The following is a 19,817-nucleotide window of genomic DNA, read 5'->3' as shown; positions in this document are numbered from 1 at the left end:
ATCAAAAAAAAGTTAATCATGATGGATTAGTGCATTTGATTAATGATTTTAAAATAGTTAAAACCGTTCAAAATTTTATAAACATATTTTTAATAATTTAAAACCAATTGGTACGTTAAAGACATTTTTAGGATAGCATTTCAAGCACGTGCTTGTTCAGTGTCGATGAAGACTGAAGAGGCACCTCTCAATCTCTCGAGAAGCCTTTCTAAAGATTCGTATTGATATTTTTTCTAAAATACAAACCGAACTAAAAAACACGAGCGTGGATGAAATTCAACGAGGGAATAGATTGTTATATTAGTATTTCATTCGCTTTATAATGGTAATTTACAATCTACCCATAAATACATCTATTAAACTATACATTATTAGAAGGCCAATTTGGTCATTACACAATCTTACTCAACTCGAAACTCGAAACTCAAGTCTTTACACATTGTTCATTGTTCCATTGGCAGCTAGCCATATTCCGACCCCAAGGGTCAATCCCGACCTCCGAAAACGGTGTCGGGGTTCAGGTCATCGACGCCATCGGAATCCCGAAACCAGTAGGGTCGAGAGAAGGAAGCTGCATTTGTAGGGATGTCCTTCATGACCCACTCATGGCCCGGAGGGTAGTAAATTCGAGTGCGAGAATGAGGCACCCAAGTGGGTGAGTTATAGGCCAATGGCTCGGTCTCTGCCTCGTCTTCTCTTTGATGTGTGGCTCGTTGGCCTGTGGACGCCATTACAAGGCTGCTCAATTGGCGCCTCACTTTCCTGTCATGCAACTAGTTAGACCTTCAAAAATTTTCAAATTGGGTCGAGTCACGTTAATCCGAGCTTGACTTAAAACGAGATTGAATTGACTTAAAAAATGTGAACGAAAAATCCCACTGAATTGAGGTCACCGGGCCTATCATATCAAAAGGGTTGTCAAAAGAGAACCCGACTACCTATTTCATTCGACGCTACGGGGCGGGAGCCTGCCCGATTCAACCAACTTTTGGATAACAAGAAGGCGAATTGATCTGCTTTTATCTAGGAAAAAGCCCAATAAGCTACCAACTCGATGCAGGTCATGTGACCAATAACTCGACCATTCTAGCTTTATGCTTATCTAATATACTGTTAATTCATTCACCCAGATAAAATGAATGTTTAAAATTTATGAAATTGAGGTCATTATCTGTAACGTTCGAGTAAAAGAGACATCAGCATGAAAGTAGTCACGAGGATATGATGATTAAGAAATACTTAAATAATTAAAAATTACTATATATACCAGTAATGTGTATTATAAAATTAAGCGTGTTAAAGCTTAGAAAAATTATGTATCGAGTAACCTACCTCAAAATTTTAGACATGTGAGTGAAAAAGCATCATAAAAAAACATGGTTAGCTCGTGCAGACAATCTTCACTTCTATAAGTTGTCCAAGACAAATAAAAACATAGTCATGTTGTACGAGAATATTGTGCAGACACTATTTTCATGTCTGATTCTATAAATACGACAATATCTGCTAGCGGTGGGCTCGGAGTGTTACATTTTATCTCATGAATATCTTTATTCATGAGAATAAATTATGTCTCGGAATACACTATTTCTGTGTCAAACACTGTAGCTACCAATTCCCGACTCCAATTCACGGAATCAAACGACCTTATAGACTTTTTCGTAAGCCAGTGAAAAAAAACACTAAATTATAGTTTAAACTCAAACACGATACACGGACCAACGTGTATATTCTCGATTAACGGGTTAAAAGTTTGAATCTATCGACTCTACGGGTCGTTGAACTATTTAAACACAAAAAAACGTCAAAAAGGGAACATTAATTTACCTAAGAAACAATGCATTTGCTTGCATAGCCATGCAAATTCTTGCCATGCTTACGAGGGAGAAAATGACGGAATTTTCCGGGAAAATCCAAAGCCAAACAGCTTGAATTTTCTTTCCGGGAAAATCCAAATTTATAAGGGATTGTTCATGTGAATAACAATCTTTTGCCCAAATCCAACCAAAACAAGTTCATTTTTCAAAATCAAAGCTAAACCCATTAACAAGAACAGTGAAAATTTAAAGGTTTGTTTCTTTTTTGGGAACAAAATTTTCAAAAAGGGAATGGAACGCGTTCTTGCAACGTGTGGCTCGAAAGCTTTGATTTAATGTCATCATCGGTGGATGCCTTTGTATTATGGGTGTACACGAGTTGGGTTGAGAAAATTTTTTGGACAAAAGTTCGGGTGGATTGAATTAGTAACCTAACCCAACCCAGCCAGACCTATGAATACTTATAACATGTCAATGTATATTATAAATTTTTGTTCGGTTTGGTTCAATCTGAAGTTTTGCCTAATGAACCTGAAACTTGAACCGAAATTATTCGAGTTCAGAAAAATTAAACCAACCCAACCCGAAATGCTAATCCAACCCAACTCAACCTTTATATTTTAAGTTGGGTCGGTTCGAGTTGTCGGGTTTAATGTACTTCTTTTTTGTCATCAAAATAACCCAAGAGTATATATATATATATATATATATATATATATATATATATATATATATATATATATATATACATACACATATATATGTATGTGTATATGCATGTTACGGTTTTGGTCACATAAACTAATATATATACTCAAATATATATTTGTTTGTGAAACCGTCATATATTACCGTACGTGTTACATAAATAACTAAAATCTCATAAAACTCAAATATAAGATATTCACAGTCATGTATCACTAACATTTATTACAAACGTCAAATATTTTTAATCTTCACAACAGTCTTAAAAAGTAGGGTAGAATTGAGCTGTGAGCTTTATTTTTGAGTTGGTTGGGTTGACTCGATAAAAAAAGTCAAACTTGTGAACTAAACCTAATTTTCGAATTTTCAAGAATCCAACAAAACTCAACCAAGAACAATAATAATAATCGAACTCTCCTTACTATTTTTAGGGGTTCAAATTATTCCGTTTATCAAGTCATATAAACACTCTTATTTATTAGAAACCGGACACGAAGAATCGTGCTCGAGAATCAAAAGATTAGGTACAAAAGAGGGACAAATCAGGACATAACCAGTCAAAGGACACCTTGGGGCCCATTTCAGACCCATAACTTTTTAACGGTCAAAACCCATCGTCTTCATTGTGTTCTCAATCCACAATTCCCCAAATCAACGCCCTGGGAAGAAGAAGCCTGTTAGTTTCGTATACGGTGGTGGGCCCTCACCGCCGCCCCACCACCACCATTCACGCGGCGGTGCTGTCTCTCAACAACCCACCAATCAAAGCAAAGCACCCATTTCCACACTCACTGTTTTAAAACAATGTCTTCCCTCTTCTCTTTCTTCCCTGTTGCTGTTCTGTAAGTTGTTCTGCTCTTAAAGAGTTTCTTTATGGTTGGTTTCTCTATTTTTTTCCCTCTTTTCCTTTCCATTGACTTGACTGATCGATCACTCTGAGTCAGATTCCTCATCGATCCCATTGTCTAGTCTTTTTTTACATCTTTTTTCATCGTTTTTACCACTATTTCTCTTCTGGGTTTTCTTCAATCTCTCTGTTTTCGATTTCTTCTCTTGCAATATGGCTTCTGATCTTATCATCCTCTGCTTTCTCCTTATGGGTCTCTCTTTTTCGCCTGTAATTTCCACTAATTCTGAAGGTAAACTTTGAATCCAATTGAATGCCTATGAACTGTTTGATGTTTTGCCTCTTTGAACTTTTTTTTTTTTTTTTTTTTAATTTACTTTTGGCTTCTTTGATTGCCTGTAATTTTCACTAATTCTGAAGGTAAACTTTGAATCCAATTGGAGCCCATGAACTGTTTGATGTTTTGCCTCTTTGAACTTTTTTTTGACTTCTTCGGTTGCCTGTAATTTCCACTAATTCTGAAGGTAAACTTTGAATCCAATTGAATGCCCATGAACTGTTTGATGTTTTGCCTCTTTCAACTTTTTTTTTTTTAGTTTAGTTTTGACTTCTGGGGTTGGTTTTTGAGTTTCTTGTTCATGGTTTGGTTGATCTTCTGGTTTCAGGAAATGCTCTACATGCTCTTAGGAGAAGGCTGTCTGATCCCACTAATGTGCTGCAGAGTTGGGACCCTACGCTGGTTAATCCTTGCACTTGGTTTCATGTTACCTGTGATTCTGAAAACCATGTGATCCGCTTGTGAGATTCTTCCTATATGGGTTTCTTTGATTGCCTGCAACATGGAACATAGTTGAAATTGAGCCTCTTTTCTCTGTGTTTTCAGGGATTTGGGAAACTCGAACATTTCTGGGACTTTGGGGCCTGAAATTGGTGACCTCCAGCATCTTCAATATCTGTATTGCTCTACATCTTCATCAATTTGTATATATGTATAGTTTTTCATGTATTTGAGCTTTGCCATGTTTGATATCCTATAAATTTTCCTGTGAGCTGACATGTTATCGTGTCTGTAACCATTCGAGATGCATGTAAAACTGGTGGAAACTAACAGAAGAGTATAATATTTGGGTTCTATGAAGAGTATAAGGAATGGTGTCATTCATAGGTTAGAAATTCTATGGCTAAAAGAACATGTCTTGTTTTTCAATGCCTTCCAGGGAGCTCTACAGGAATGGGATAAGTGGAAAAATCCCCACTGAGATAGGTAATTTGAGAAACCTCGTAAGCATGGATTTGTACGAGAACAAATTTGAAGGAAAGATTCCAAAATCTTTCGCCAAACTCAAGTCACTTAGATTTCTGTAAGCATATCCGTGTTTTGTTGATTTGTGAGATCCCACATCAGTTATAGAGGAAAACGAAGCATTTCTTATAAAGGTGTGGAAACCTCTCTCTAGTAGACGCTTTTTAAAACCGTGAGGCTAACGGCGATGCTTAACGGGCCAAAGCGGACAATGTCTGCTAGCTGTGGGGTTGGGCTGTTACATCATTTCTCTCACTATGTAATCTAATTGGGTCCCATTTGCATAAACAGACGGATGAACAACAACAAGTTAACAGGCTCGATTCCAAGGGAACTTTCATCACTCTCTAAACTCAAAATTTTGTACGTTTGATTTAGAAACAATTGCTTCGTTCTCTAGTCTTGTTCTCTCTCAACATTTTATGGAAAACTAAGGTTGTCTTTTAACTTTTCCTGCAGTGATGTCTCAAACAATGATCTCTGTGGAACAATCCCTGTTGATGGACCCTTTGCTGATTTCTCGATGGAAAGGTGACAAGCTCTTTTGATTTTTGTTCTTCTCTGATTTTCTCTGAACATATTTCATGAATAAATTTACTTCATAACTAAGATAACTGATGTTTATATTTATATATCATATGCATATCTAGATTTGTTTATATTTGAAGTTACTAAGCTTATGTTTATATACTTATAAAACAAGTTTTGATGTATGATACTCTTAAAGTTATTATTTTTGTTTTAAAGTTTTGAGGCATGTGTAATTAAGTGTTGGACTCGCGAGTTGTAACAACTAGTACCTTACTCATGTCTATTGTGATACCGAGTATCTGCCACGTGTCCTACAAGTGATGGATTGTTGAAGTATTTGAACTGTCTCGAACTGTCTTGTTACCCTTGTTAAAATATCTATTGAGAATGTGACCAGAGTTTCACATCCTTAGATTAGGGAAGAACGTGAATATATAAGTGAAAGACAATGTGGTATGAGGTTTTTTAGAAACAAGTAGACAATATCATATGTTTGTTTTGGTATGTAGAAGCTTGTTGTCCTTAAAAAGTGATATTGGAACCTACTTCCTATTTAGCCATGTCAGTAAAATTCTCGAGCGTTGAACAAAGAAATGGCGACTCTCAAAAGATGTATTCAAGGTGTGATCTGTAGTTGAGCAATATGCTCTAGTAAAGATCTTGGAGTTAACCTGAATAAGAGTTAGATGGATAGATGACTGTTTGAGGGGAGACTCGGGGGTCTTTGTCTCAAGAGGAGGATTGTTGGGAATGCAACTAAAGCTCTTCCTTGGCTAGATTAGGAGAAGTATCTCCATTGGTATGAGACTTATTTCCAAAGTAGACAATATCATACCATTGTAGAGATACGTGGAGGGTCTTGCCCCCTAACAGTATCCATATTACATATGCCATATTACATATGTCACCATTGTTGTTCTTGATCGCCGGGCTGAATTTCTGGTTTTTGGGAATTTATGGCCACTCTTTTTTCTTGCTTGTCACAACGACGAATCTAACCTGGAATCCTAGAGTACACGTCCAATTGAATGACATGTTTCGATGACCTTCTCTGTTATCACAGATTCTTGATCGATTAACTGTAGTATGTACATGTTCTCTTCTTTGCTGCAGTTACGAAAACAACAGGCTGAGTGGCCCCGAGTTGCAAGGACTTGTACCATATGACTTTGGATGCTGAACTGAGCTCGAGCTCGTCGATCCTTAGACTAAAACAGCATGGCTTAGACAGCATAAGAAGGTTCATGTCAAAATTATTGCCTCTGATAATATAGGAAGATAAGAATGTATGAGCTTCTCAACGAGAACTAACGAGAATCAATTGTATCCTATAGTCGTCCAACTTTGCTAGTTCTGTTTTCCCATTTGTTGGGATGAAGATTGTTCCATATCAGTAGTAGTTCAACTTCAAGCTTTCAAGTTCAAAAGTCTAGCAGCCTTCTAAATACACATTGCAGTCAAAACTAACCCCTTTGTGTTGCATCCACAGACAACATATCAGCACAAGTATAAACCTTTCAAGAGAATATGAACACAATTTGTACATAAATATGTTTACATAACAATGTATTCTATGAAACACTTCGATATTCATCAATCAAGCACCCGATCTTCGAAACCGCATGGTCTGCATGGGTTTGGACTGTGTCCGAGTTGGGGAATCTGTGGATGTTATTGGGTGGCTATATTCGGAGACGAAGGAGATTCTGAAAGAAGCCGAATCACTGCCTCATCGAGAACTTCTTCCCGTGGTTGCGGCTCAACCAGCCGATCTTCCACATCAGGAAGAGTAGCTCCTTGCTCATCTGAAATAAATTTGACCCATCCTCTGTTCTTTGCTTGTGAAAGAGAAGGGTATAGAAGAAACCCTACAGCAATTATAACCCCACTGATTAAGAATGTTTGTGCAGAAGCTAAACACATGACAAGAACCAGCAAGGCTGCAGGTGGCAAGCAAAGCATTATGGCACCAAATGTTTGCAAGGGAACTTTGTAAGGTCTGTGGAGGTCTGGCTTCTTTATTCTAAGTTTTATAAAGGCAGCAAGCTCCAAAAGCATTCCTATGGAGTATAGGAAGTTGAGAAACTCGAGTATTTCTTGGAAACTCATCCATGAGAGGAAGATAACCCCAATGGCAGAGCACAGAATGCTGAAGGTGGGTGTCCCATATTTTGATCTGCAAAGTGAATGAGAGACAGTAGTTCAATAAGATCAGCTGTTGCATCCACAATGTGCCTGTAAATCAAATGGATCAAAACATTGGAAGAGTTTAAGGAGGAAGTTCACTTGGGTTTGGGTATGAAGATAGAAGAAAAGGAGTTTTGGAAATGTTTGGCATAACGTTTTGAGCTACCTAAACTCATCTTGGAAGTTTAAAGAACTCCTAGGAGTCTTATAGTCTTAGGGGTTCTAGGATACTTCTAGACGAGATCCCATAGTAGAACGAGTGTCAGCGAGGACGCTAGGCCCCGAAGGGGGTGGATTGTGAGATCCCACATCGGTTGGAGAGGAGAACGAAACATTTTTTATAAGGGTGTAGAAACCTTTCTCTAGCAGACGCGTTTTAAAAACAATGAGGGGAAGCTCAAAAGTGAAACCCAAAGAAGACAATATCTGCTAGCGGTGGGCTTGGACTGTTACAAGTTATGTCAATGTCAACTTACTAATAAAATACATATTGTTATCCCGACCCATTTGAGCTACCTATGGTTTCACGTCCATGGTGATATAAACCTTCGACCTGCCCCCTCAAAGGATTGCTATTATGACTCACTACCACTGATTCGAGCTACAAATCTCATTTGTGAGTCAGATGAGATCCCACATCAATTGGAAAGGAGAACGAAGCATTCTTTATAAGGGTGTGGAAACCTCTCTCTAGCAGACACGTTTTAAAAACAATGAGGGGAAGCTCGAAAGTGAAACCCAAAGAAGACAATATTTGCTAGTGGTGGGATTAGACTGTTACAAGTTATGTCAATGTCAACTTACTACTAAAACACATATTGTTATCCCGACCCATTTGAGTTACCTACGGTTTTACGTCCATGGTGATATAAACCTTCGACCTCCCACCCTCAAAGGATTGCTATCATGACTCGCTACTACCAATTCGAGCTACAAATCTCATTTGTGGGTACATCAGGCAAGACTATTGCTACTCAAGTTGCTAACAATACAGAACAATGAGAAGGAAACTAAACAGAACCACCAACCTTGAAGCAAACACAGAAGGAATCATGCCCATCTCACTCATCCCAAGCAGTTGATATGCATCACTACTCATTTCAGCCTCAAACAACCCCATGTTAGACATAGCAGCAGCCGCTTGAATCCACCACTTCAGCCACGCCCCACCAATCAACGCCCCAACCTCAGCAAAATACCCATCACTCCACTCACTTGAATCTGTCTCCAAAGCACCAGTCCCAGCCAAAAGAGGAACCAAATAAGAACAAACCACCAAAACCACAGCCCCAAACATAGCCTTGGGGAAAGTCTTGCTAGGATTCTCAACCTCCCCAGCTAAAGTACTTGCCTTATCCCAATAGTTCAGATTCCAAAACATACTATTGAAATAACCCCTCCAATTCACCATGCTATAATCTACAACTAGCCACTTCCTAGGCCTTATTCTGGGAATTGAAAGAATGGTCATCACTACAAAAGGGCAAAGCGAAAACACAGCAAGAACAACAGCAGAAAACCCAACAATATGCAGACCACGATAGTTCAAGTAAGTTAAAGAAGCAGTGATTCCTAACAGAGCTGGAATTCGAGCAAATATATGGCTAAAAACAGGAAACGAACGCTTCAAGTAATCAAGAAACAGTACAGGATACAGAGCATTATCCATTACCCCACTGAACCATTTCCAGAAGCCCTCTTGAAACCCCCAAAACGAGCCAAAAGCTGCTGATATCCAGACCACATATCCGCCGTTTTGGGGGAAACTTGTGGCGAGCTCCGCCGTGACCAACGCCTCCGGAATACTCCAAATAAAGGGGAACACTAAGAAACCTAGCAAAGCTAGAAGCGGACCACCGCCAGTGCTCACGGAATCCTCCACTCCGAAGGGTCCTCCTGAAACGTCGTAGAAAATCAAAGCGATGAGAGGAAGAATGGTTAGTTTTGGAGCAATATTAGCCCTCTCGTCGCCCATGGACAGGACAGGGCTGTTCTCAGAGATGGAGAAACCGCAAAAATCAAACGGAATTGGGAATATGAGCGAGATCCGCTGGAAATTGCAGGGAAATGAACCTAAATCTGTGCTGTTCTTGGCCAATGGGAATGGGTTGAATGAATTACTCTGAAGAGGACAAAGGAGAGAGAAATAAAGAAGAATCTCTCGGATTTTGGAATTTGTTGATTAAGGCGATCGGTTGACTTCCTCGTCTTCCTCTCGTCCTACCCTACATGGGATAATTTAGTAAAAAATCATTTTGGGAAGAACAAAACGAGCTTGTGCTCAAAGTGGACAATATCATACTATTGTGAAGATCGAGCTTGTGCTCAAAGTGGACAATATCCTACCATTGTAAAGATCGAGCATTCAAAGTGGACAATATCATACCATTGTGAAGATCGAGCTTGTGCTCAAAGTGGACAATATCAGAAGATCGAGCTTTTGCTTAAAGTGGACAATATCATACAATTGTGAAGATCTGTGATTCGTAACAAGCGCTTGTATCTCCCAAGTTCTTTGGATAAGAGGTAAGAAATTAGATAAAAAATAACAATAAAAATAATTTTAAAACTATTTGCAACTACCAGCCAAATATTAGGTCAAATATAAACAACTATTAATTAATTTAATTAATTTATGCCTTTTAAGTTAATAAATAAATTAAAATTTAATTAAAAAATAATTAATTTATAAGATATTACGTTTCATTTATAATAAATTTAATTTTTTTAGAAAAGTAGGGAGACTAAATTTATAATTTTGAAATATTAATAAATATAGTATTTAATATTATAAATTAAATTCATTTTTATAAATACAAATATGCATTATATTATATTACAAAATAATACAAAATTTTAAACATTTATGAATATATTATACAAATTATGTATTATATTTGGAAATTATATTAAATTATTTTCGGTACACGCTAGGGTTTCGTCTCTGATTGCCGCTATAAATACTTACTTTTCCTACTAACGATCGTTCGTCAGAAGGATTTTGCCGCTTCTTGGAATTTTTGAAGCCCTAACGAGCTCAACAGATTTCCATCTCGTAGGCGATCCAATCATGGGGCACTCGAACGTCTGGAACTCGCACCCTAAGAGCTATGGTCCCGGCTCTCGCACCTGGTAACTTGTTTTCTTGTTCTCTGTTTCTCTTTTGAGATCATTCCGATTTGATTTAGTTGATTTTTTCTTGTCTGCTGCATCCGATTTCTTCTTTTTCTCTAAGAACATGGTTAATTATTTGGATTACAGAGTGGAATTTGGGTGTTTTGTTAATCTGATGGGGTATTTTGACTTGAGAGATGATTATGTGATTGGTTTTTACTCTTGAGTTGGCACAGTTTGAAGTAGTAATAGTTGGAAACAAGCACAAGGACTGATTTATCTCTATACGTTCGTGCTGAAAAATATTTGTGTCGACTATAATTTGTGCTATGGTGGGCAATTAAGTGAAGTTATTGTAGAATAGTTCCCAAATGTTCTTCTATCTATTTGTACTGTCTGTTAAAATTGATTAGGCATGAGAACTTGTCTCGATTCTGGTTATGTCCACGGTCAAATCATTTTATGTGTAGATTATTCTGGGTCATAGTTTTAATGTTGATGAAACGGTAAGGAGTTCTTAGTATTTGCTCACTTAAGCTGTCTGTGATTGTTGGTTGAACTAGACAGTAAGTACAGTTGGATAATGGGATGAATAAAAGGATAGATAAGATGCTCCATAGGTTTCCATGATTGAGATTTATAAATTTTGGATACATAGATACACTTGGTTGGGTTAACATTTATTTATAACAATGATATGAAGGAAGGGGTTAACATCTAATGTTGGGTTAAAATTTATTCAGAACAATGATATGAACTAAAAGGTAGCAATGACTGAAAGGATTGATAAGATGCTGCATAGGTTCCCATGATTGAGAGTTATAAATTTTGGATAAATAGAAACATTTGATTGGGTTTACATTTATTCAGAATAATGATATGAAGGTCTTTTTTTGTTTGAATTAAAATCTGTCTTCTATTTGTCTTGTCTTTTAGCCGGGTATGCGGTAATCCTCATGGGTTGATCAGAAAGTACGGCCTTATGTGCTGCAGACAGTGCTTCCGCAGCAACGCCAAGGAAATTGGATTCATCAAGGTAAAAATTTTACGTTCTTGTTTCTTTTGAACTAAATTCATATCAAGACTTTTTCAATGTCTTCTGACCCTGTTGAACCCCTCAACTCTTCTTGCAGTACCGCTAAATGGCGAAATTTTGCCTCTCCTGCCTCTCCCATTAGAGAATGTTTAATGGATAGAATATGGTTGCTGGATTTGCTTATATAAAAGAAAGAACCTTGAACTTCCTTTCTGTCCCTAGTTCATTATTTCCTTGAACCTCGTGTTGATTGTTGAACTTAGGCTACTACAATGTTTACTGATTTTGAAGATTAAGTTAGTGCGTTTCATTTGTCCGAGTATTCTTGTTTTCCTCTCGTTCCTTCCTTTTTCCCCCCTAATGGTATTGCTTTATAAAATGTGCGGATTAGAGTAGAAATCGAGTTGACCATCATAGTTTGTTTGGTCTAGCGTGGAATGGTCCATCTACCTTAAAGGACTTGGAAGAAATGAATTAAGGTCATGGTTACTATCTATTTGTACGTCTAAGGTTTCGTCCTAACAGTATCACTTTTATATGTACGGATTAAATTAGAAATCGAGTTAAACCATCATGGTTTGGTCTTGCGGAAAAGGGTCTATCAGGTAGAAATGAATTCAAGTCATGGTCACTATCTAGTTAGGTCTATTTAGGATTTAATATCGTATAAGGTTTCGTCCTAATGGTATTACTTTATAAATGTACAGATTAAAGTAGAAATCGAGTTAACCATCATGGTTTGGTCTAGTGGAAAAGGGTCCATCTACTTGAATTTAAGTCATGTCACTATCTATTTAGGATTTAATATCACATAAGGTATAGCTAATGCATTGACCGAACACGTATGAAGTAAGGACCTAGCCACACTACTACTGATTGGTGTCCCTACTGTGATGGTATTTCAAATGGGGTCCTCCCCATTAGGCATTAATGCATGCTAAATTCAGTCTGAAACAGGGTCTGGTCTGAACTTATTAATTATGTTGTTGTTACTGGTAATTTGTGCATAGTTTTTAGTGATCTGTGGACCATTTATCAATTGCTTGGGCTGACCAGGGGACAGTCAACAATCTTGAAGGCTTGAATATTCGTTCTTGGGACACTTTGTAGACCAGGCCCCTTTCCTTTTCCTCACAGCTTTGGTGAAGTATTTATTTTTGTCTTGCAAATTTAAATGATTTAATTATGATATCTATAAAAGTTCATTGAATTTAAATAATAATGTAGGTAGAGGTGGATATAGGTTTTGAGATTTTAGTTAAGACACTTTATGAATGAAATACTTTTGAGCATTAAATTTTCAGGAGGTTAAATGGATTTGTCAAGTGAATTTAGTGGCGGGTTGGTTGGTGACTCCGAGCAATTTGAATAGTTATATGCAGTAAGCCGTTGTTGTTGTCGTTTACTTACATTCCCTAATAACACTAATTTCAATTTCTCAAATCTTGCTTTCAAAACTCTCTTTTGAAATCTCTCTGTCCCGTTTTTCAAAACTTTTTTCTTGAACTGGGGCCTAATGCTCGAGCATACGTCGCTTGGCCGTAGGTGACACAAGAACGAGTAGGCTTAACTCACTTGTTGTTGGGAAGTGAGTGTCGAAGAATTTCTCTAGAATCCTACAAGATCCATTTGTTCTTTTTTCTCTATGGTTAGAACTTCATATGGGTTCGAATCCTATTGAGAGGTTCACTAGAGATCAGAAATTGTTGAAGAAAGAACAAGATGTTTCTTTTGTCCCTTCCAAGCGGTCGGAAATTAAAGAAATATAGTTAATATATTCAAGATAATTACGTATTTACAATACCGTCTCAATTCATCCTATTTCATTAGATCTGGGATGTGACATGGATATGGACAGTTCCAATAAAATTTCATTCTTGAACCAGAGGGGATACACGTTACACCACGATTTTGAATCAAGAGAGAGATTTCAATTGCAAGTTCGCTGTCATCAAAGAGCGATTGTGACAAGTGGTATGATTTCAAGTGCAAGTTCATTGCAAGTTCGCTGTCATCAAAGAGCGATTGTGACAAGGGGTATCGTTCATCTCAAATCTTAATTATTTCTTTATAAAAGAAAATTAATCCACATTTATTGTTTACTTTAGTAACTAAAATCTCTGAGTATGGTTACAACGAACCAGATTAAGTGTACCCGTAAATTAGAACCGAATTTTTTGTTTTCCAAACCATCAATCTAATTCAAATTGAAAAAATAACTCTAAATTGAAAAGATTTGTAGGTTATATGTAAGTATAAAAGTAACATACCTTATAGTAATCTATTTTTGTGAAAACCTTCGAGAAGTAGCAACTATAATGTTACAATACAAACTACTTTTAGGAAACACATAATAATAAAGCACTAAAGTCTATGTTGTCAGAATTTCCAATGATGTAATGCAGCCACCAAGTGCATCCATTTCCCCTTTTTTTTTTACCCACTCCACCACTTTTATATCTCAATCGGACCCACTTCCCCTAAAAATAGTCGAGGTTCATACAAGTTGATATAGACACTTACAAATACTAAAAATCGAGATTAAGAATTTTCGTATCGGTCGTATAATTTAGCCGAAATACCAACACAAGTTTAGCTCTTCACCTAGTTGAGACATCTGTCATCTACAGCGATTCAAAGCTAAACACGCATAATTCTGAAATTCATTTGATTGAGCCACTACAAAAAAAAGTATTTTATTACTGTAGGGAGTAAGTTTTAATTTTTTTTAAGGTTTTCTTAACCATCATATCTTTGGTTCGGATATAGTATCAATTCATTCATGTATCTCTCTCTTACTCAAGCATCATATATCCATCAACTTCCACTTTTAGTCGTCCCCAAACCACTTTTTTCTAGGAAAGATTTCTCTCTAATAACAATGGTAACGAGAATGACCTATACCATTCAACTCTTATACCAACGTGAGTTCTTTTAGCATATTTCGTTCCTACTCACATATAAAAGAAGAAAAAATCCTAAGAGAATTGCTCCAATATATATATATATTCTTTTGATACTATTCTTTAATAACAACCGGTCGATATAAATGTTGAAAAGGTCGGAACGTTACATTCCTCACCTGCCAAAGGCTCTAAGGATTGAGAGCATAATGGGAAGTAGTTGAATTTAATGTTTGAATAATACATTGATCAAAGTTAAACAAACTCACACCAACATTTACTCACCATTACTAACTCCAACTTTCAAATCTTTTCAAAATTCTATATTTTTTTTTATAAATAAATATTAAAAACAACTTTGAATTTTATTATATTTTCGTCCATTTAATCTTCAAATATTTTAAAACAACGTTGAATATAGCATAGTAGAGATGGACGGAGAATATAATCCTGTCTCCAGCCCCATTTGTTTAGACGGAAGAAAATATTTTCCCCGAAATCTCTCATTCCTCGTCTAAACGGAGAATTTCTTCTTATTGGGTGAGTCCCGATGTGACGTCTCACGTTGATTGGAGAAGAGAACAAAACACAAGGGTGTGGAAACCTGTCTCTAGCATGTGCGTTTTAAAGTGTTGAGGGGAAAAGCCCTAAAGAGTAAGCCTAAAGAGGACAGGGTCTAGGCCCTTATACGACTTAAAGCCTTGAGGGAAAGTCCAGAGAGGACAATATCTACTAGCGGTGGGTATGGGCCGTTAGACGTTTTAAAGCTTTGAGTGGAAGCCCGAAGAATACCTCAAAGAGGACAATATCCGCTAGTTGTGGGTCTGAGCCGTTACACCCAATAACACGAAAGCAACCACATTAGAGTTACATTGACTTCTCCAAACTTTTCTCTTCAAATATCTCAATCTTTAGCTCTAAGAAAGTGTGGAAAATGTGTAACCTATTGCCTAAACATCTAGAAAATATAATAAACCCTAAACCCGAAAATAGTCACATCACGACTCAAACTCGGGATTTCTTTATACCAATAAAATTAAAACTCAACGGCTTGTTTGAGAGACTAGTTTTACCAAACTTCTACTACGAAAGGCTCCGCTCTTGATGGAATTGTCCAAAAAAAAAAAAAAACCCGTACCCACCGTTCATGAAACAGTGAGACAAATAACTGACTTGGAACAAAATTGGGAACCAAATTGTGATGTCCCACATTGGTTGGGGAGGAGAACAAACCACCATTTATAAAGGATGTGGAAACCTTCCCCTAGCAGACGCGTTTTAAAGCCTTGAGGGGAAGCCGGAAATGAAAAGCCCAAAGAGGACAATATCTGCTAGCGGTGGGTCTGGGTTGTTACAAAATAGTATCAGAGTCAGACACCAAACGATGTGCCAGCCTTCTCGTTGTTCCCCAAAGGGGGGTAGACACGAGGCGGTGTGCCAATAAGGATGTTGGGCCCCAAAGGGGGTGAATTTAGGGGCGGTCCCACATCAATTAGAGGAAGGAAAGAGTGCGAGCAAGGACGCTGCGTCCCGAAGAGGGGGTGGATTGTGTTGTCCCACATTGGTTGGAAAGAGTGCGAGCGAGGACGCTGGGTCCCGTGATGTCTCCCGTGATGTCCCACATTCGTTGGAGGACAATATCCACTGTCAGTGGATCTGGGTTGTTACACAAATATATGTTCTAAGTGTTATTACCACAGTCACTCTGGGTCTCTATTCTCGGGACAGTTTTTAAACATTTATGACAGATTAAGGGTAATATTAAAACTTTGTTTAAGCTAAGATTATTATTATTATTATTATCATCATCATCATCATCGAATCGAAACGTGACATAAATAATTATTAATATATAATAAAAGAATGTGTTAAATGGAAGCAATGGTAGAGAGAAAGGTATTTGAGTATTAAGGTTATAATCACTTCATAAGCAAACAAAACCATTGTTAACAAACAAACCCAAAAATATTACTTTTTAACCAATTTTTATTTATTTATTTATTTATTTATTTATTTTTATTATTATTATTATTATTTTTTTGAGTATGTTTTAAGTCACATTGGGGAATGAAAATTTTTATTTTTTATTTTTTATTTTTTAACATATTCTCTCTCATCATTTTTCTCACATTAGGGTTTTTTTTTTCTCTCTCTATGTCGTTTTTATATTATAAGTTCGTTTGAGATTTTGTTAGAGGTGTACACGGGTGGGATTGGGTTTGGTTCGAGAATTTTTTTGGATCAATGTGAAATTTTGGATGGGTTGAATGGGTGATTCGAGTAACGTGAATAGTTTATAACCTAACCCAACTTAACCCGACACAACCCAATGAGTGACTCGAACAACCTGAATAGAGTTTATTACCTAACCTGACACAACCCAATGGATGACTCGAGCAACTTGAATAGAGTTGCAATCCAACCCAACTTAATCCGACACAACCCAATGGGTAACTCGAGCAATTTGAATAGAGTTTACAACCCTACCCAACTTAACCCCACACAACCCAATGGGTGACTCGAACAACCTAAATAAAGTTTATAACCTAACCCGACACAACCCAATGGATGACTCAAGCAACCTGAATAAAGTTTACAACTCAATCCAACTTAACCCGACACAACCCAATGGGTGACTCGAGCAATTTGAATAGAGTTTACAACCCTACCCAACTTAACCCGACACAACCCAATGGGTGACTTGAGCAATCTGAATAGAGTTTACAACCCTACCCAACTTAACCCGACACAACCCAATGGGTGACTCGATTAACCTGAATAGAGTTTACAACCCTACCCAACTTAACCCGACACAACCCAATGGGTGACTCGAGTAACCTGAATAGAGTTTACAACCCTACCCAACTTAACCCGACACAACCCAATGGGTGACTCAAGCAACCTGAATAGAGTTTACAAACCCAACCCAACTTAACCCGACACAACCCAATGGGTAACTAGAGTAACCTGAATAGAGTTTACAACCCTACCCAACTTAACCTGACACAACCCTCGATTTTTCATGTTGAGTTTGACATGTTATATTAATAACTAAAATCTCACAGTATTCACATATCAAACATTCACAAGTCATAATGTATCACTAACATTGATTATGAATATCATATATTCTTAATTTTCATAACAATCTTAAAAGTACGGCTGAGTTGGGTTGGGTTGTAACTCTATTTTCGAGTCAACTTGATTAAAACAAATGTCAACCCGCGATCCGACCCAAGTCTTTTGATTTTTTAAGAACTCAACCCAATCCAAACTCGGGGTTAGTCAGGTTATCAAGTTATATGAACAACCCTAGACTTGATTCATTTTTGTTATGTTTCAATTGAATAATATTTAAAGACAATTTTAACGACAAAACATGCTAGAACCAATCAAACAGTCAATTTTCAAGCACCCGGTTCATGGGACTAACCAAAAGAGAGAATGGCACAATCGAGACTTCCTTAGAATACCTCGATAAGAGCTATTAGCTCAGTTGGATCGACATAAACACAAACGACGTAGACTCGTGAGTCTAGTCAACATGAATTAGGGTTATATATATATATATATATATATATATATATATATATATATATGAGAGAGAGCTTCAAAAGCAAGAATTTTATTAGGCTTATAAGCTTAATTAATGTATTAATTAATCTAATTAATGATTATTAAGTGCTTAAGTATATCCCATTATCTCTTTAATTTTCCACTTAAAAATTATTAATCATGACAAAAATTGAAATAATTATGATTATTTTGGAGAAGTAAAATTAGGGTTTGTTGGGTTAAATATTGGCTTTTGACTTGAAATCCCTAATCAATAAAATAATTCTAGAACCCGAACCGTCTCGGTTGAGATTGAGCTGTAAAGTTATTTGTGATAAATTAGGTTTAATTTGACATCATTGAATTTCGTACATGTTTGGTTTGGTTGAGTCACGTTATTGGGTTTATTAGCGATTTCTAATATTGTATCAAACTGTATATTTGGTCGTTTTCTTCTACTGTAATATCGAGTGTTTGAAGGAATCTGATCAATTCAACCAAACTCGTAGTATTTAGGTTAAGTTATGAACTTATTTGAGTTAGATTTTGTTCAAATAAATCTGACCAACCCAAACCCAACCCAACTCCTGTAACATCGAGTGTTTGTAAAATTTGGTGACTCAAACAATCCTAACTCGTATTATTTGGGTTGAGTGATCAACTTATTTGAGTTAGATTTGGTTCAAACAAATTTAACCAACCCAAACCCAACCCAACTCCAGTAATATCGAGTGTTGAAAAGTCTGGTGACTCAAACAATCTGACCAACCCAACTCGTACTAACTGAGTTAGATTTGGTTCAAATAAATTTGACCAACTCAACCCAACCTAGCTCTTTGAGTTGGGTTATCACCTTATTTGAGTTGAATTTGGTTCAAATAAATCTGACCAACCCAACCCAACCTAGCTCGTACTATTTGATTTGGGTTATCAACTTATTTGAGTTAGATTTTGTTCAAATAAATCTGACCATCTCAACCCAACCTAGCTCGTAAAATTTGAGTTGGGTTATCTACTTATTTGAGTTGAATTTGGTTCAAATAAATCTGACCAACCCGACCCAACCCAACCTAGCTCGTATTATTTGATTTGGGTTATAACTTATTTGAGTTAGATTTTGTTCAAATAAATCCGACCAACTCAACCCAACCTAGCTCGTATTTGAGCTGGGTTATCAACTTATTTGTCTTAAACTTGGTTCAAATAAATGAAAATAACATTAATTTAGTTGATCTATAGTTACTCAAATTATATATATATATATATATATATATTGCAATTTTAATTAATATTGAAAATAAATAAATAAATAAATATTTTACGTAAAACAAAAATTTAAATAAATGATCTGAACAATTTAAATATCAGATCTCACATCCGTTAGAGAGGAAAACGAAACATCGAAACAATGTGAAAACCTCTCCTTAGTAGATACGTTTTAGAACGTGAGATAAGTAATGGATCAAAACGGACAATATCTGCTGAGCTTGAACGGTTACACTAGACCTCTTGATTAGTTAATAACTCAAATATTTTATAATTAAATGAGTTAAATTGATTAGTTAATAATTGAGTTTAGGGTTGGTTAGGTCTAAAAAAAGATTAACCACCCTAATACGAATTTTCCACGTGTAAATAAAATATTAAAAAAAAATTATATACTATTAATTGTAAACGAATGAATAATTATTATTTTATATATTTAACTAGTTTGACATTAATTTATTAATAAAGAAATTGTAATTTATATGGTTTAATTATTTATATGTAATTTATCCTATTTTTAATTGAAGTACCAATAATGCAATTTATTTAATTT

General features: G+C 36.4%; 4 protein-coding genes across 4 annotated transcripts; 2 read left to right on the top strand and 2 right to left on the bottom strand.

Moving 5' to 3' along the window:
• Window positions 1-290: 290 nt before the first annotated feature.
• On the bottom strand, window positions 291-1,874 carry LOC147789299 (glutamate racemase). Its single transcript, XM_087117805.1, has 2 exons — window positions 1,828-1,874; window positions 291-762 (listed from the first exon to the last, which is right to left on the bottom strand). The coding sequence occupies exons 1-2, from the start codon at window positions 1,872-1,874 to the stop codon at window positions 486-488; spliced, it is 324 nt and encodes a 107-aa protein (XP_086973931.1). The 3' UTR covers window positions 291-485.
• Window positions 1,875-3,404: 1,530 nt separating this feature from the next.
• LOC111811305 (leucine-rich repeat protein 2) lies at window positions 3,405-6,630 on the top strand. The gene is made up of 7 exons (XM_023698085.2): window positions 3,405-3,661; window positions 4,035-4,167; window positions 4,253-4,324; window positions 4,587-4,730; window positions 4,964-5,035; window positions 5,132-5,203; window positions 6,317-6,630. The coding sequence occupies exons 1-7, from the start codon at window positions 3,583-3,585 to the stop codon at window positions 6,381-6,383; spliced, it is 639 nt and encodes a 212-aa protein (XP_023553853.2). The 5' UTR covers window positions 3,405-3,582; the 3' UTR covers window positions 6,384-6,630.
• A 70-nt stretch (window positions 6,631-6,700) lies between these two features.
• PUT5 (Amino acid permease family protein) lies at window positions 6,701-9,444 on the bottom strand. The gene is made up of 2 exons (XM_023698036.2): window positions 8,419-9,444; window positions 6,701-7,379 (listed from the first exon to the last, which is right to left on the bottom strand). Exons 1-2 carry the CDS (start codon window positions 9,363-9,365, stop codon window positions 6,875-6,877), a joined length of 1,452 nt encoding a protein of 483 aa, XP_023553804.2. The 5' UTR covers window positions 9,366-9,444; the 3' UTR covers window positions 6,701-6,874.
• Window positions 9,445-10,362: 918 nt separating this feature from the next.
• LOC111811317 (small ribosomal subunit protein uS14z/uS14y/uS14x) lies at window positions 10,363-11,862 on the top strand. Its single transcript, XM_023698098.2, has 3 exons — window positions 10,363-10,522; window positions 11,441-11,540; window positions 11,638-11,862. Exons 1-3 carry the CDS (start codon window positions 10,461-10,463, stop codon window positions 11,644-11,646), a joined length of 171 nt encoding a protein of 56 aa, XP_023553866.1. The 5' UTR covers window positions 10,363-10,460; the 3' UTR covers window positions 11,647-11,862.
• Window positions 11,863-19,817: the final 7,955 nt, after the last annotated feature.

Source organism: Cucurbita pepo, chromosome 15 (genome assembly GCF_057944985.1).
Source record: "Cucurbita pepo subsp. pepo isolate OVF chromosome 15, ASM5794498v1, whole genome shotgun sequence".
In the NCBI taxonomy this organism is placed as follows: domain Eukaryota; kingdom Viridiplantae; phylum Streptophyta; class Magnoliopsida; order Cucurbitales; family Cucurbitaceae; genus Cucurbita; species Cucurbita pepo.
Note: the sequence above shows the minus strand (reverse complement) of the source record. Positions and strands in the feature narration are given on the sequence as shown.

What these genes read in the sequence shown, in the direction of transcription:
- LOC147789299 (XM_087117805.1), bottom strand. Translation starts at nt 1,874, where the DNA reads ATGGCAAGAATTTGCATGGCTATGCAAGCAAATGCATTGTTTCTTAG. An exon ending in GCAAATGCATTGTTTCTTAG is followed by an intron (nt 763 to 1,827) that starts GTAAATTAATGT and finishes GTTGCATGACAG; the next exon opens with GAAAGTGAGGCGCCAATTGA.
- LOC111811305 (XM_023698085.2), top strand. Translation starts at nt 3,583, where the DNA reads ATGGCTTCTGATCTTATCATCCTCTGCTTTCTCCTTATGGGTCTCTCT. An exon ending in CTCCAGCATCTTCAATATCT is followed by an intron (nt 4,325 to 4,586) that starts GTATTGCTCTAC and finishes AATGCCTTCCAG; the next exon opens with GGAGCTCTACAGGAATGGGA. An exon ending in CTCTCTAAACTCAAAATTTT is followed by an intron (nt 5,036 to 5,131) that starts GTACGTTTGATT and finishes CTTTTCCTGCAG; the next exon opens with TGATGTCTCAAACAATGATC.
- PUT5 (XM_023698036.2), bottom strand. Translation starts at nt 9,365, where the DNA reads ATGGGCGACGAGAGGGCTAATATTGCTCCAAAACTAACCATTCTTCCT. An exon ending in CCTTCTGTGTTTGCTTCAAG is followed by an intron (nt 7,380 to 8,418) that starts GTTGGTGGTTCT and finishes TTCACTTTGCAG; the next exon opens with ATCAAAATATGGGACACCCA.
- LOC111811317 (XM_023698098.2), top strand. Translation starts at nt 10,461, where the DNA reads ATGGGGCACTCGAACGTCTGGAACTCGCACCCTAAGAGCTATGGTCCC. An exon ending in GGTCCCGGCTCTCGCACCTG is followed by an intron (nt 10,523 to 11,440) that starts GTAACTTGTTTT and finishes CTTGTCTTTTAG; the next exon opens with CCGGGTATGCGGTAATCCTC.